Source organism: Athene cunicularia, assembly GCF_003259725.1.
Source record: "Athene cunicularia isolate RWA chromosome 2 unlocalized genomic scaffold, athCun1 chr2_part1, whole genome shotgun sequence".
Lineage (NCBI taxonomy): Eukaryota > Metazoa > Chordata > Aves > Strigiformes > Strigidae > Athene > Athene cunicularia.
In genome coordinates, this window is record NW_020799095.1 from 26,100,347 (window position 1) to 26,117,424 (window position 17,078).

A 17,078-nucleotide genomic window follows, 5' to 3' on the forward strand; every position below is an offset into this window, starting at 1 on the left:
GGGCCCGGCACGGCACGGCCGGCAGCGACGGCGGGCATCTCCAGCGGGCGGGAAATCGGAGGGAAGTTCGGAAGTACACCAGGAACAAAGTGTAATTGTCCGTCATGAATTATTCATCGCATCTGGCTTGTCTAATTTTTGCATAATGGCTTCGCTAATCCCCGATCAATTAATGGAAAATGAAATTTGAATGATAATGAAAACTCCAGAGATGAAAGAAATTACGTATTCTCATGGTTTGTGACAGAAATCTAAACAATGGGACTTCTCCGAGGGTCTCGCCTCCCTCCCCCGCCAGCTGCCTGCGGCGGCCCTGCTGCCTCCCTGGCAAGCGGGGCACGGCGGAGACGAGCCCCCAGCCCGCCTCGCACGAAGGCTTCTGACAGAAATAAGGATTCCCATAGGGTGCCTCTGTAAAGGTCCAAGTAGTATCTATAGAGTATCTCCGTCAGGTCCCTCTAGAACGCTCCCCAGTTCATTTTACAAGGGAAACGCTATCGGGAACGCCTCAATGCGTTAAGTAGCTGTGCGTTATTTTTCCGACAAGTGGAGCAACTGCAATTATTACACAGCTTTTCTTTTGTATATTATTAATTTAGAGCAATAAAGCAGTCAATTTAATCTCTGTTTACAGCCGGGTCCTTGCCAGTTTGGGTTTTTGTCCTCCTGCGCTGCGAGGGGCTTCGCTGGAAGTTGGGGCTGCGAGTGCTGTGGTTTGGCACGTGGATGGGTGCGCGCGCGCGCATGCCTCGCTCTGTTCCGCCGTATCTGTGAGCATTCACACGGCGTGTTGTCATTGCCGTACCCTATCGTAAATGACTGAAATACTGCCGTTCATCACAGGTGTTACAAAAAGTATTCATTACTTACGTGACTCTGTCTTTTGAAAAAAATACTGAAAATATAGAAGGATTCATTCTATAGGCTAGTTTTTCCTCTACTAGACTTATTGAAAGACACTTTGAATATTTTCAGGATCAGGTCCTAAATTTTCATAACCGGCCTAATGTTTTTTTGTGCATTTCCTAAGAATAGCAAACGTTTTTTTTGTGCGACAACAGCATGAAACTAAAGCTTGAGCATATTACCTCAAATTCATACAACGTTTTTATTCCTTTTCCAAAGCTGGAGTTTTGTAAAAGAAAAGGAAAATAATTACAAGAATATTTTCTTACCTAAACAAGGTCTTGTTCTCCAAACGCATATGTATCTGCTTAGTGTATCATCAGTACCAGTGGAGTTACTTACATGTGTTAATGGAATTACTTACATGCATGTGCTAAAGCATTTTCAGGCTGAGGGCCAAATAAAGACTAAGCTCCTGAAGAGGCAGAGGTATTTCACGGGAAATTTCAAAGTGAATCCTTACAGTTGTGAGCTGGGAAATAGTATCTAGAGTGGGCCATACATCTGCTGTATTGTGTATTTTAACTGAAAACATCTAATGTAGGTTCAAACACATCCACCATCTAAATACTGGAAAAATGGGCATTGAACACAATAGTGTACCCGAAGGGAAAGGAAATCTGTTCAACTGCTAGGTGGCTGGTATTTTCCTTATTAATGGGTAATGTACTGCACATATAGCACTTTAACATTTAATGTCATGGGAGAATTAACAAAATTCCACAGAAAAGGACTCTTAAGATATCAATCAATTCCGTGCAGACTTCAGTCAGCATTTCCTTTTTGTTAACATATCAAAACTTGTTTTGATCTTATTTTGAGTGTGATGCTTTTTTAATGCTCTTTTTAGCTCTGCCAGTTTATTTTCCAATTCATGCCTAAAGACCAAAGCATTAGAAGGAAAGGTCAGGAGATTTGGTTCTAGTCTGTACCTTGCTGTTCACATGCTGGCTAATAGCTTTAGTTGATGATGTGCCTCAGTTTCCCTGTTAGCAAAATAAAACCACTTTCAGAGTGTGGGTATTTGAGGTGAAAAACATAGCAGATATGCAGTGTGTTTTGCCTTTACCATAACACTGGAAATAGTCAGTCAGATGGAAAGAGGGAGAATCTTAACAACAGGATTAATATGGCTTTTGAGAAAGATCTCGGACATGCAAGGTATGACACACAAATTAATGGAGATGAATAGGGAGTGGAGCGCTGTAAGGAAATAAGAAATTGGAGCCACGTGAGTAGCCCAACCAAGAGGCAAGATCAACTGCAGTGCGGCTGGGAAAACAGGGAGAATTTTATGCCAGGCAATGATAGTGGAGCTGAGCTACAACCTTCTTAGTGCCCCAGTATCTCTGCCCTTCCAGCTTGACAAGCCTCCAGTGAAAAAGAAAATTATTTTCCATAGTATGTCTTGTTGTCTTGATCTCTGTTTGACTAGAGGAGAACGTAACAACTGCATCAGGTCAGGCTGGAGGTCCCTCTTGCCCAGCATCCCGTCTTCAATAGTAAGCAAGTGACCTTTTTTAGAAGCTGACATTTTATCCTGGTCTGATGTTGCCCGCTGAGAGCAGTTATGCTGATTTCATTGTGAAGACTCGATTTGTAAGGTTAAGCATGTATATAAATGTTTGCAGGACTTCCTTACTGTAAGCCTGTTAACTAAGGGCCCGGGCCTGCAGATTCTTTTAATGTAAGGATTTATGAGTAAGGACCGATAGCAAACACTTTTAGAAAATGCTGAAATGTGGAACCATGTAAAGGTCACTTTAAAGCAGTTTTAAATTACCAAAACTTCAGACTTACACAATCTATAACTAACATATGGCTATTATTATAAAACAACTGAAATTTAAACTTGATGAGCTTTCATTCTTAAATATCAACCCACTCTGTTATTCAGTAGAACAGAAGAAATAGTTTAGAGCAGAATCTTCAGCCAAACTGCTTCAGCCAAATCTACTTATTACTGAAAAAGAGAGTTTGGGGTGAAAATGTGGCCCTACTGAATTGATGTAGTTTTGCCATTGATTTCAATAGGACAGGATTTCAGCATTCAGTGGAAAAAGCCAATTCTAAGACACGTGGTTTTGTTTCATTTATTTAAGCATGTTGTCAAAATCTATTGTTCATTCTCAGTGTTTGTATGCAGACATTGTTTAAAAGAACAATGGAGATTGAACATTTTAAATATATGGGAGCTGTCTAGGAATTAGCACTTGTCTACGAAGTAAGAAACTCACCTAAATAAATACTATGTATTTATATAAAAGAGGCATTTTATTTCCACATATAAATTTGACCAGTCTATTCCACTTCTTATTTGCATAGAAGAATTTTCTTTAATCCAGGAGGCGCCACACATAAAGTAGCTAATTATCCATATAAAGGAATGTATACATATCCACAGGTTTTAACTAGCATCTGACTTCTGAAGAGCCATGGAAAAAGCTATTGGCTTTGCCTGTTTCAATGAAAGGAGCACAATTTCTGCGGGTGTCAGCTCCACCTAAAGGTACTTCCCTAGACTGTACCTTTAGCGGTACACATGTATGGTGACACCACATACTCCGTTGTCTCCCCTTCATTCTTTCCACTCCATTGTCTTCCATTCTAAAGACAATAAGCCAAACCCGTACTCACACTGTATTAACAACAGCCACGAGTGTTGTGTGGTATTACAAGTTGACTCGAGCTAATTTGATTTTTCTAGGTGTGCAGCAAATATGACAGATTCATTAGTCCTTGGCATAGAAACTTTCCAAACAAGCTGATGTGTTTGTTTAGGCTCAAGCTCTGGCTCTGGGGCACTTGGAAAGAGCAGAGCCAGAGGAGTCCTGAGCACAGTGGCTGCTCTTGTGTCTGGCCCTTGAACAAAGCAGGGAATAGGGGGTTGGAACTAGATGATCTTTAAGGTCCCTTCCAACCCAAATTATTCTATGATTCTATGAATTTGTCCCCTGTGGGACCAAATATTATATAAATAGCCTTTATTCATTAAAAAACCAAAAAAACTACAAAATTGGTCAAAGGAAGAAATCTCTTCTGGCATAGATAACATATAGGGAAGCAAAACTCTGCTGTCTTAATTTAAGTTATGGTGTCACACTGACCAGAGGGATGCAAAAGAAACTGGGACAGGGAATAGCTTGTGGGACTTCCACTCAGGTTAGGATCTGAGGTCTTTCACTGTTTTATAGATCCTAGCTGCTAGGCCTAGTCTTCTCCACCCTGAGAGAGACATCTTAGTACTTTACTGAATCCATGCTCATCTTTTTCTTTCTGAACCTGCCAATTAGTCAGGCCAACCCCGAAGATGCAGACAGTATAAGCAGAAGCTAAAAGCTGCTGGGAATTTTGAGTCAAATACTCCTCAAATCAGCTATACTCTGGTCTTGACCTTTCCTCCTTCAACGGTCTCCTTCCTGGGACACCAGCTGTTTGCGATTACTTGTGCATACCTCTTGTGGCAAGGAGTAAGTCCTTTGCTGTGTATAAGGTTCTACTACTCTTGTAAGCCTTTATGTTCTCTGTTTGTATGAAGTCAAAAGGGCCCTGGTTTTTACACAGACTGATTGATCTCCATGGGAATTTTGCCAGTTCTGGACTACCATGTTTCTCCCAAATCTGTTTTCTGATAATTTAGGATTAAAGTAGTTCCTAGTTTAATACTATACTTGTAGGACTTGACTTAGTTCAGATTATGCTAGTTTTTAAAAGCTACAGCAATCCCAGGAACTGTTACAAGATGCCATAAATCAGAGGCACTAGTTACAAGTACATCCCTGATGGCTCAGCAAGTCTGTGTGCATTCTTCCCAAAGGGTATCATTATCCCACAGATCCTGACACTATACAGCTCACCACTTGCAGTCTGCTCCACCTTCTCCAGGACTAGACAGACCTTCAAGGATGGCAATGGGAAAGTATAAGGGGGATATTTATGCTCTTCCGCTTTAGCCACTCAATTTCACTGGCTAACTGAGGTACCCTAAATTGAGTTACATGAGTAATAGCTCCTGTACCTGTCTTTAAATTCCTTCTTGGCTGTCAGACTCTGTGCTGAATCACAGATGAGCCTCTGGGGCAAAATGGACATTTCACTGGGCTATGACCTATGTACATGTTATGTCATCTCACGGTCAGATGATTATTAGGTCACTGAATAAAGTCTAAACTGCATTTCTGGGCAAGGGAACAGACTTCATTTTTAGATTCAGTAGCAACAGGGGGAAAGAAATGAGTGTGGAAATGATCCCTACACTCTTCACAGCCTTGTTTTATTTAAGTGCTGTATTACTACACTGATTGGTTTTTGACATCCTGAAAATTGCAGATAGTCAAGGCAGAAAACTGTTCACTTTTAGAAATGATTGTTGTTGCAGAGATGCTGAAACTGTTGCCTCTCTTAATTGCCAATAATAAAAGAAAGTCCAATATTTTTGCATAAACATGTGGGAATTATTATAGATAGAGGAGGGGACAAGGGTGAGACCAAAAGGAAAGGGGCTATGAGAGCAGGCCAAGTCTGGAGATAACATGAGGATTTCGTTTTTGTGGTTTCCTTCAAAGGCAAAGTGTCATGGGTGAGCACACAAGAAGGAAGCAAAGGAAAAAAGGTTTGATGATTGGCACAGGCGGTTTCAATGAGAACTGATATTAATGTCTAATACTGTGGCATGGAGGAAAAAAAAGTAACTTGGGAAGTCAGACATCACCTGGCTTTTAGGATCATCAGAAAGTCAAAGAGCAGAGCTTTCAGGGTCTGTGGAGATAGCCTGGAAGCTGTACTGACAGCTAAACTGCTTATTTGGTTAATCCTCCTTAACTGTTTTAAGTCCTCTGCAGAGGTACAACACATTCAGGCTGTGCTGCTCGACTTCAGTTGTTCTCTTCTACTCTGCCTTTCCACTTACTCAATGGAAAACCACCTTTTTATTTTCTGAAGAAAAAAAGCAGAAAGCATGTAATTCCTCTTCATCACTGCATATTACCCAAGGAACGATTTTCAGTGAGTTTCATATAAATTTCTATTACTTGATGTCTAATGTAATTTTAAATGAATTAAAGATATCTGCTTGCAACAGGTGAACTTTACAAATATTAAGAAGGTATCTAAGGCCTTAAAACTCTACAAAACAGGCTTAAGAAAGATTTTATGAAGAAGCTGATCTGTACACTGGGTTATAGTGAGGCACCAGGCAGTGTTCCCCAGGTCACTTTTCTCCCCAGTTCCTACTGGCCAGTCTGGTGCGTGCTTGTTTCTGTGTTTTAGATCATCCAGTTTCATCCCCAGTCTAGAGCCCCTCTTACTCCACACTTGTAAGAGTTGTACCTACAGGTTTCTGCTGCTTGAAGTTTAACACCTTCTGCTCCACTCACCCAGATCAAGCTGGATGCAGTGTGGATAGCAACAGTGGAGAAGCCTGTACAGGTACTGGCCATTTGTTCTGTATTTCCTCAGACTGCTGACTTCATCACTAAATGTTAATCAAGTTTTCCACCTTTTATTTAAAACATGCTTTAAGCAAGCCAACACTTCTTCCTATGCTACTAACTATGCATTTCAGTCACATTTCTTTAGAAATACTATACTTTTCTTTTGGAATTTCTTCCTGCTTCTAAAGATGGCTCAATTTCTTCTTTTAAAAAGCTCAAAACACTATAGAAGGTCTTATTCTCCCTGCCTAGCAAACCGATTCACAGTTTCTGTAGCTCATATTCCTGCCTTTATATTACTATATTCCTCATTTTTTTTTTCAGAGGAGCACTTGGGGGACTTGCTGGGAAATATGAGCAACGTTTTCCTAGATTGCTGGAAGAATCACCGAATCCTGGTCAGAGGAAACAAAGAACATAGAATGAAACACTGAAGAAGGGTGGTTTTGGTCTTCTACCTCCAGTTGTCACTCCCTGTTTGTATCCCACATAGGTGGGATCAGGAAACAGAGCTGCAGAGCGAGTAGGATGCTGTGGGAGAAGCTGGACCACTGTGCCAGTGCTCTCCCGTCATGCAGGAGAGACAGTGGCATGCACTTGGGTCCTGAGCCCACCCTCGTTGGAGTCAATAGGACTGGTTGCCCTGCTTCGGGCTTCAAGTTGTTAAAGAGACATAGTTTAGCTCAAATTGTGAGGTGAGGAGGGGAGTGGGATAATGTAGCTGTGGTTTCAGGGGGTTGTTACCCACCCCCGTGATTCTGATGGGAACATTCAGTATGAGGCCCTGGAAAATTCAGTTTTTAATGGAAAATGTTGCTTCATCATAGGGTACCCAGCCTGGCAGTGCCTGTGGACTCGGTGAATTACTGGACTTTCAAGTGACTCTGCTGCTGCAGTTCCAGCTGCCAGGAAGCACAGGCAGGAGCACAGGGGATATTGCAGGACGGCTGACGCAGCCTGATGTTACAGCACCGTCTGCTGAACAGTCAAGATTCATATTTGTAGCTGCTGCCACCAGGATGCCCGCAGAGCTTTAATGGGTCATCAAGCAATGATTTTGAGGCTAATTATTATTGAAGAGAACTCCATCTTGTAAGATTTTGAATACAGTTCCTCTTTTTTTTTTTTTTTTTTTTTTTTTTTTTTTCCCCTGATAACAAAAGTCTCTCATAGAGAAAGTACTGCATAAAGCAGGTGGGAGATAATTTTCATTAGGGAAGAAGTCCTGCTCTTTATATATTGATAATTTTCCTTTATGTTTCACTATTACATGCGAACCTGATCCTCCAGTGTAATTCTACAACAGAACAGTCAGTGGGAGGTTTGCATTTTGATTTCAGGGGAAAAAGGAATGACTACTTTGTTTTGTACAGATTATATGAGCTCCTGAAATCCAATTCTGCTTTCCATGTGCAAATAAAGCTTTCACTGCTGCAGCTGGATTTATGTTAGGGTTTTCTGAAATACAGTTTAGCCCACTGACTTTTTCAGAACAGCCTCAGTATTTGAGCTAAGTGTTTTATTTGTGTGTGTGTGTGTGTGCGCCATTCTTTACAAAACATTTCACAAAGAAGCAGCATGGTTCATGTGAGTAAATGAAGTATGTTGGCCAGCTGAAGAATATTTTCCTATCACTTTTCAAATATGGCTACACCAAAAACCAAAATCATGAGAAACATTTCATGTGAAGAACTTGGGGCTGATCTCAAGCCACCTGACTTCACTTTGGTTTTGCTCTTTAAAATTACCTAGAAAATACCATAATCTTCTTTTTTGTACAGCTGGATGAGAGCCAGACCTCTGGCTCCAGAGGTAAAAGGCAAAACCTAAAAAAATCCTGTCTGAACAGGCAACTCCACCCTCTTCCCCAAGTCAGCTTGGCCTTTTGACAGAAAGTGAGCTCTGAAGCAAATTCATTCATTGCCTTGTTTTTGGACAAAACTCAAAATTCTGAACTCACACCACAGAGAGACCATTGCCATGAAATCCAGCATGCTATTTCATCACCCTTTGTCTTTCTCTATAATCAGATAAAATTAGCATTTGGACAGTGATTAATCAGATTAATAATTTTAATTGCTTTTATCAAAGAGAAAAGCCTGGACTGGAAATGCAGTGTTGTCAAAGGAAGCTGATTGCCTTATGAGCAGAGTTAAGAAGGAGCTCTGTGTTGTGATGCAGCAGTGAGGGGGATCACTCTAGCCAGGTATCCAAAATAAGAGGAATGAAGTCATCCCCTCAGATAGACAGTTGAGCCCCACCAAAACCAATGGGAAGGAGGAATAGTAAAGGATTCCACAGAGAGAAGAAAGCAGGGAAAACTGTCTGTATTCAGTCTACCTACTCCTAAAATGGACTATAAAGTTCTGGTCTCCCTCACAGTACATTTGTTTCTTTTCCTCTTTTTCTTCTTGATGTTATTTCTTATGCCTCCCTAAACTTTCTGGGCCCTTTTGAGATCACCCACCATGGCACTAGAGACAGATTTAGATTATGTCCAGGTTCAGTGATGTGGTAGGTGCAGAAAGCCAGAGGGCCTGACGCCCCTATAGGTTGATTTAGCATCTGGTCAGAGCATACACTGGCTTTCTTCTGCTTTTCTGGCTGCAGAATCAAGGTATAGCTGTGTGTGTGTGTGTGGTGTCGGATGAAGAGGCTGATTCCTTCTTGGTAGTGGTTTGGGAGAAACTAGAATAAGAAGACAGATCCACCAGCTCAGAAGTGCTGCCACATCTGCCAGTTTAGATACGGCCTGAGGCTGTCAAAAGCTACAACAAATGATTATCTTCCAGACTTGGCCTCCTGTATAGTCAGTGGTGTGAAGATGTCTAATGTATGCACTGCCATTCTTTCCAGTGGCTGCATAAACCAAAGTATGGAAGCCCTAAATAACAAAGGATCCAGGAGCCTCATGTGATAATGTGAAAAGACTGAATATGGCCCAAAGGGATTTAAGAAAGCTTAGAAAATAACTTTAAGAATTAACAGGTTCAAGACTGAAAGTAGTGACACTTTTCTAAATTTCACAAAGTCCAGCTCTCATTTTCACTTAGGTGTATGCAAGCTAAGGTACATGAGTAACCTCTGCATTTCACCAGTCCACTTCTCAGAGACCTGTCTGATCTTGTTACAAACTGGAGAAGTAGGGCTGGCCTCAAGTGGACAAAACTGACTTTCATCAGGCAGCATCAGCACATTAAAATCAAAGCTTTACTCTGAGATGACCCTACTTTCAGTAAAACCAGAGCTGTTCATAGGCACAAGATACAGCTCAGAGCAAAATGACAAGATCACCGCAGCACTGCCTCCCCCTTAGGAAAGACACCTTTGCAGCATGGCTTGGTGCCCAAGTCACTGGCTTAGAGGATACTCTCGTGGAGCTCCTACACTCTTCATAAATAACTGCATATTCACTGCAACAGAAACATCTTCCATAAATGAGGGGAATGCTCCATGACATTAACCACCAACATCAATATCTCTAATCTGTGATCCACACAAATCATCTGCCACAGGACTTCACTAAATCGAGTCATTGACTCCAGCATTTCCAATTACAGTTAAAATAATTTTAATGTGGGAAAATTCACCAAGTTGTTGTAATGGTTCACTAGGTTTATTGTCCTTTTATCATGACTACATTTCTATTTGGATCTTCAGGCAATGTTACCTGTAACACAAGAGGCTCTCACTCACCTACTTGATGTGATTGAAATTATACTAGAAAAAAAATCTGAACCAGTAAACAGATCTCTTGATACACAGTATTTGTAATGTAAAAATAGAAAGTTCTTAATCTTAAAAAAGGTGACTACCTGACCCTGTTATCTTAGTAAAGTAATAACTGCCCATTTGTGAGTGCACTGTTTTCGTGGTGACTAATCCACACAACCATGCGATGCTCTGGATTCATTCTGCTACACCATTGTCCATCACAGTAAGTTTGGTCTATCAAGTTGATGCTATCAGATCCTACCAGCCAGGCTTTTGGGGAAGGGGACTAGGGGTGTAGAGGTACCTATCTTCAGCAGCAGCACCACCACATGCTTGTTTTCATTGTTCTAGTGACAAGCTTCAGCCTGACCTCTGAGGAGACAGTGTTCAACATCTAGACCAAATTAAAACCAGTGGAGTTGAAAGTTATATGCTGATAGGAAGGTATGAAAGTGCAAGGTAAAATAATTTCCTCCAAGAGTCAGGATGACTGGGACACACCAAAATAATCAGCAAACAGATAGGCATAAGACATAAATGTACAGAAATGTATGTGAAGGAACATAGTATAGAATGAATTTTTCCTGTTTAAAATGTGGTGTCTCAAAAAGCACAGCAGGCTGCGGACTAGAACAACACAGGACACCAAAAGAGCAGCATGTGAAGAGCATAAAAACCAGAAGACAAAGGAGAGGGACTAGGGAGGAGCTACCATTGATGCACATGCTGCTAAGACAAAACTGAGCACGGACACAAAAGTAGGTAGTCTATCGCTGAAGACACTTGTGTCCTCTCGCTCAATTAGTCCTTGCTAATGGTTATGTTGTGGTCCTATTACCAGTCTGCTCACCTTTGTCCCTCCTTCTGATTATGGCACTCAGACCACCATTACTTAAACATTAGGCAAAGAGAGAGATAAGCATGGATGGGGATACAGCAATGCTGTTACAGTTATTCCAATCTTTCTTCAAGTCAACTGCCCATCTGAGCATGACTTAGGTATAGATGCAAGAGGAGGAAAACAGTCATTAGCACCTCTCCTCAATGGAAGGATAAGAAATAAAGGAGACATCCCAAGGATGAAAACAAAACAAAATCCATATCTGTATGCAGACCTTTATTAACTCAGCAGCAAACAAGCCATCTTCTAGGCTTTAGCTGAAGCTAGGTTATGTTTTGCTATGCTTTAACAATTCCAAGCTAGCTCCTGTCCCTTGACACAATATCTGACAATTCGCACTCCAAACAGCAATTGCTGTAATAATAATAATACTTACATTTCATTATTTAACCTCATGCTATTAGTTCATGAGAATTAGTGCTTAATTAATTAACAACACTTAGCATTTCCACTTAGCACTCTACCTCTTCAAAGCATCATACAGACAATACCTAATTAAGGGCAGAGCTCCGCAGACACTTCACATCAGGACTTCCCTTTGACAGCTCTGCATCCAAGATTTGCTCACATGGTATAACATAAATCCAAGTTGAAAGCCCTATTGACTTCATCAGGAACCAGGTAATGCTCTGGATATCAAGTTACTATCTTTGCAAATTCCTTTTCTTTTCCTGTTGCTTCTGGTTACTTATCGTTCACCAGGGATCTAATTATTGGCTAATGTGATGGGTGATAATGTGAACCTCGTATTAGTGTTATCTACAAAACTTTCATTCTTCCGTTAGTGAAAACCTTATTCTCAGTCACCTGGTTGAACTGCTTTTGGGTAGAAAATGTGTTAACCACAAAACCAGATTATACAATGTCAAGCCACAGTTTTTAAGGGAGACAGTGCTTTCAATCCATCAGCCAAATGCCTGCTATGAAAGTGCCTTTCTTGTAGGCACCCCAGGGTGCTACAAAACATCAATAGACAACATAAACACAGAGCTTTTATGGTTCACTTTACAATTGGACATTGACTCTGAACCTGTGAAACAGAAAGGAATCGAATTTCGTGACCAAAGAGGATAATGTGCACAGGATTAAGTAGACAACACAGGCAGAAGCAGGAAAGCAATACGGCATTGGATGCTGATAGAGAGATTAAATTTACAAGTAAGAAACCAAAGGAATAAACCAATTCTGAGTAAACTCTCATAAACCAGCTGTAGCACTCAATGCTTCATATCAATCCACTATTTTTTTTCAGAGAATCAAACATGCTGCTGGGTTTATTCAAAGACCACTGATTGACTGGACCCTGACTATGGGAACTGAACAAAGAGCCCTAAATATGTAATAGTTCCAGCAAAGAGAATTATCCAGACAGTATGGAAAGAAACTTCTGCCAGAGTCAAATTGGAAGAGAAAGAAAACATTCATCACAGTTCAAGAACTTGTCTAGTGTCTCAGAGGATGTCTTCACAGGGCAGTGGTTGGCAGTGCAGCAGCCTGGGGCTGCTGCTGCTCAAACCTGCTCAGAAGAAAGCAAGCAATCCAATACAGCAATGTGGCTTCCAGCTCTGAGTGGTGCTGTGGTGTGTCACGTGCACGTCACAGCTCACATCAGCTAGGTCAAACAGCTTTCACAGGAAGCTGCTCCTGCCAGAGGAGCCGCAGCTTGATAGATATTAGAAATTTAAATGGTTTGGTTCTTTGAAAATTGACTGTATTGAACAGAATCTGACCTAACCATTTTGGCACTGAGTTCTTCCACAAGGATAACTGTGTATTGCTAACTGCAGTGTCTTTGTTCCCAAAATATGCTGTGTTAGTGTTACTGCTAACTTCTAAAATCCCAGGAGTTTAAAATAAACAACAGGCCTTATTATCCCTTAACATGCAGATGGATGAGACCGTTATTGCCATATTCAACCTCAAGCTGGGGGCCAGATACTCATCACAGATTTTTTTCTGGACATGTATGTTTGGAATTCAGTACCTGTCTTTCATCTGCTCCCCAGTCTCCACGAATTTTCTTCCTCTTACTCACCTTCAACTTCAAACCTCCAATACTCCCTAGCCATCAGTTACCACTCTCCAGGACTCCTTTACCTCAGACACCAAACAGCCTAGCCAGCCCCAAACAGCTAACACCTAAGCTCTCCATCACTTGGTTCTCCTGCAGCCCTTTCTAACATTTACCGCCTAGGGCCTATCCCAGACCCATTCCAGCCTGCCCATGACCACTCCCCTGGACCACTTCTGCATTGGTTAAGGCTGGGTCCACTCATATATATGGTTACATGTGAATTAGGTAAGTCATGCTCCTTTCTTACAATGCGTTTCCTAATATGTAACACTCAAGACAAAACTGTCATCTGTGGTCATTGCTGATCAGGAAAAGATACATGTTAATTAGCAGGCACATTGGATCAGGCCATTAACAAATGCATTGTGAAGCTACTATGGAAACTGATTCAAGTTACTATCTAGGTAACAGTGCTTCTGTTTCTAGCACCAGGCTGTCACATGAGCCCTTCTGATCACTTTTGTATTTACATTTGCTGTGCATCTGCCCTAGCATCTCCAAGCCTTGGAAGAACACATGCTGAGATACTTCCTGACTGGGGTCAGCTTCCAGTACTGGAACTGCCGGGCGCAGCTCAAGATGTGAACCAAACACAGGCATAAAACCAGAGTTAAGACAAAAGCCTGGCATTTGGAAGGCAGTTCTCTATGACAAAAATAACTGTTTAGATGGCTTAGATAATTAGGATTTCACCTCTCATTCTCCTGTTTTACTCAGCCTGTACAATGGAACGGGTTGGTCTGTTTAGTCTGTCCCACAGTGTTCACTTGTGCTGTCATTACCCTGCATTCATACAGTTCTATGGGGTGCTGGGGTTTCAAAGCTTCCCAGGACTATTCATTTCTGCTGTTCATAGTGCTCTCCCTGCAAGAGGTCACAGGGACATGTCCATGGAGAAGTCAGCAACAGATTCATGGTGGCCATGAATGTATTACGTTCCAGCATGTATTTCCTCTCTGCTCAGCCATCAGTTTCTAATGTCATTGGGACAATTTATACTTTTTGGCTACCACAGCCTCCTACAGCAGTGAATTTCACAAGTGATATTGATGGCATTAAGTGGTACATGTGCTTCCCCTGTTGCTTCATCAGAAGAAAGTGTTCCTGCTGCTGCACCACCATGGTACATTGTATTAGCCTTGCAATTTAGTCTGCACAGGGAGTTCTAGATGAATTGTTTGATGACTTGCAGTACAAGATGTCCTAATCTCCTTGCCTAGAGAAATTGCCCAGGACTAGGGTTAATACTGAAGTACAGGCCAGCTGAAACTACTTTTAAAGAGCAGGGTAAGCTCCAGGGTGAATATGGCTGACACAGGTACATATTTTTCTTATAATTTTATCACTACACATGTTCTAAGTACAGCCTTTCAGTTAAACGATTATTAGGACTTGATACAGACAATATTGAAATATTTCTGACAACAACATTTTCACAAGTAGCATTATCCATCCCATCCCAGCTTGGATTTCTCACCTTTGTCGTCCACAACTTGACTGTCCAGTCAAACGATGATGTGACAAAGAGATGGGAAAAGTCAATTGGGCCCACCGCCATGTGACAGTTAATTCCTGTGACAGGTCCTTGGTGGCCCTCAAAAATTTCACCAATGCCAGCTTTACTGCAGGAAGAAGACACATTTGCATTCAGAGAGTGATTTAACATCTGGTGATTTAACATATTTTTTCTTTACTCTTGGATTCCTGTTTCCTTTTAAAGTGCTGTTTAATCTGTAAATCTCTTTCAGTAAGGCCTTTGCCTGCAGAGGTTTACTCCTGTGGACACAATTAATTCTCAGAATACAGCAATGGGAGACTCTCTTACTGCTGAAGCCTTGTATTACTCACTTTTACATACACTGTCTACTACTGTAGCTTGAAATAACATTTATGTATAATTACAAAATAATTCTAAATTATAATTATACTATATCTTATGCCTCTGAGTAAGCCATTATCACAAGGAATAACCATTAAAATAAAAATGCAAATACGTTAATGACTTATCATGAGCAATTCTGTTTTTCTTAAATATCTAAAATAACTTTCCACAGCAGTCAATCAAGTCACTAGGAAGTAAATCTTTTTCACAAATAGTGAAGGAACCATTCTTGTGATTAAGTATCATAGAGTCATTATGTTGAACTAGGGGAGATGTGCATTTCATTGGCCTGAGGCTAGAATAGCTGTTAGAAAGGAAAAATACAACTCTGTAAGAGAGAATGTGCGCAGTTTTCTTCTTCCTGGAAGCAGATGACGCCAGACCAGTTGTCAGTGCTGTCTCGCAGTGTATACAGAAAGGAGAATCGTGAAATTACCCTTTTAGCTACATTACAGAAAAATTGCCAATGGAAGAAAATACATTTAAAATAGCCACAGCTCTGACAAGGCTGCCAGCCCTGTGCCAGTGTGAATAGAGTGTACCCAGGGATAAGGAGCTTAACTGGAGGAAATTGGTCCCTCATATCACAGTGTGGCCTCACTTAGGCTCCCCTGCTAGACCTCAAAGCATGTGCTGAAGCATGTGCTGTGTTCTGCAGTGCTGGGTGCAAAACACGTCTATTATTTTATCCCCATTTGTCTGCCATGTAGTTGGCAGGATAAGGGGAGTTCTGGAACAGTGAGAACACCTTGTGTATCTGTTGAGCTTTTGACACTCCTTTTTCTAGAATAACATATGGCTCTCCACTCTGTGCTGGGCTGAAGGACACAGGAGCCTCTGGAAATGGGAATGATAGCAAAAAGCTCAAGGAAAGACAGGAAGGAGTAGAAAGGGAACGCATTTGTCAATGGTCAGCAAGCATAAGGTTTGCTAAAAACATAGGCACCTTCCTCCTCTTGTGAGGAGCAACCCAGGCATGTCTGAAAGATGTGAGAAATGCCCTGGGACATGCTTCATTTATCCTAGCAGCCTAAGACTAATCCAACCAATCAGCTGCCAACACAGCCTATCAGTATAATGCCTAAATAGATACAATTTTGCAATACTGTCAGCAGTCAGGCTAAAATAAAAATATTTTAAAATAAAAATTATATCGAACAAAATATATGTAAACCAGCATTTATACAACATTAGAAATGTGTAATAGAAGCCTTACAATATTAAACCATGTATCGATGTCTATCTATTTGGTCAACAGAAACACAGAATATGATAAAACATGAATTCAGAGAATATTGCAAACTATTGAGTGTGGGGGTGAGCTTTAAATCTAGAAGTGAAAAAGGTTTGTTCTTTACAAAAGCCTTTCAAGCATCCCAGAGGATGAAGTACTACCACAAGCTAACAGGGCACCCCAGCATTCTGCAAAATAAGAAACCTGCAGTATTAAACTACAGCCTGGGTTAGGCAAGGAAGGGATATGACCACCGTGTATGAGAGAGCACAGGGTACCAGCCCCCTAAGAGCAGGTCAGTTAGAGTTCCTGTACCCCCGTGGCACACTGCGGCTCTGTACATGTTAGCAAATAAACCAGGCAGCAGCCCAGACTGAGGGCAAAAGGTGTGGCATGGCCCCCTTCTGTCCACCAAAACCCTCTCACCCTCCTGGAGAGGGTGGGCATGTTCAAACTGCCCACCGAGAGTGGGGCCCAGTAGGGCTCCGTCTCTAGCCTGGCCTCGCAGACAGAGCCTGCAGTGCTGTGCAGGAATATCTGCACTGGATGGCCATGCATTGGGACATGCATGCTTTGTTTCTCACATGCGCATGTGCCCGTGGTGGCTCTTCTCTGATATATGCCGGTGGAGACTGAAGATGCAGCTGAGAATGGTAAAAAATAAAGCAGATTAACATCTCTTATGAGTGGTTTAGGCCTGATGACTCTGCAACAAAACTGTCTCCTAGGGCCTGATTCGATCTGCCCAGATATAGATACCTACATGAGAGCTAGCTGTCTGCTCTCACCTCATAGGTGAGAAAGAGGCATTTCTGAGGTCCCAGTCCTCTCTTCAGGCAGTTGTCTGAAAAAGGTAATCAAAGCCTAAGAGCAGTTGTTGCTCCCTACCAACCACATAGGGAACCTGGGGCAACTATCCCAGTATAACAGGCTGT

At 41.6% G+C, this 17,078-nt stretch overlaps 1 protein-coding gene across 1 annotated transcript in view; it reads right to left on the minus strand.

Annotated features, from left to right (window-relative positions):
- DYNC1I1 (dynein cytoplasmic 1 intermediate chain 1) overlaps positions 1–17,078 on the minus strand; it is a 179,026-nt gene that overhangs the window by 25,868 nt on the left and 136,080 nt on the right. The window contains exon 13 of the mRNA XM_026843204.1: positions 14,379–14,649. Within this exon, the coding sequence (XP_026699005.1) occupies positions 14,379–14,649 (271 nt within the window). The remainder of the gene's footprint in view (positions 1–14,378; positions 14,650–17,078) is intronic.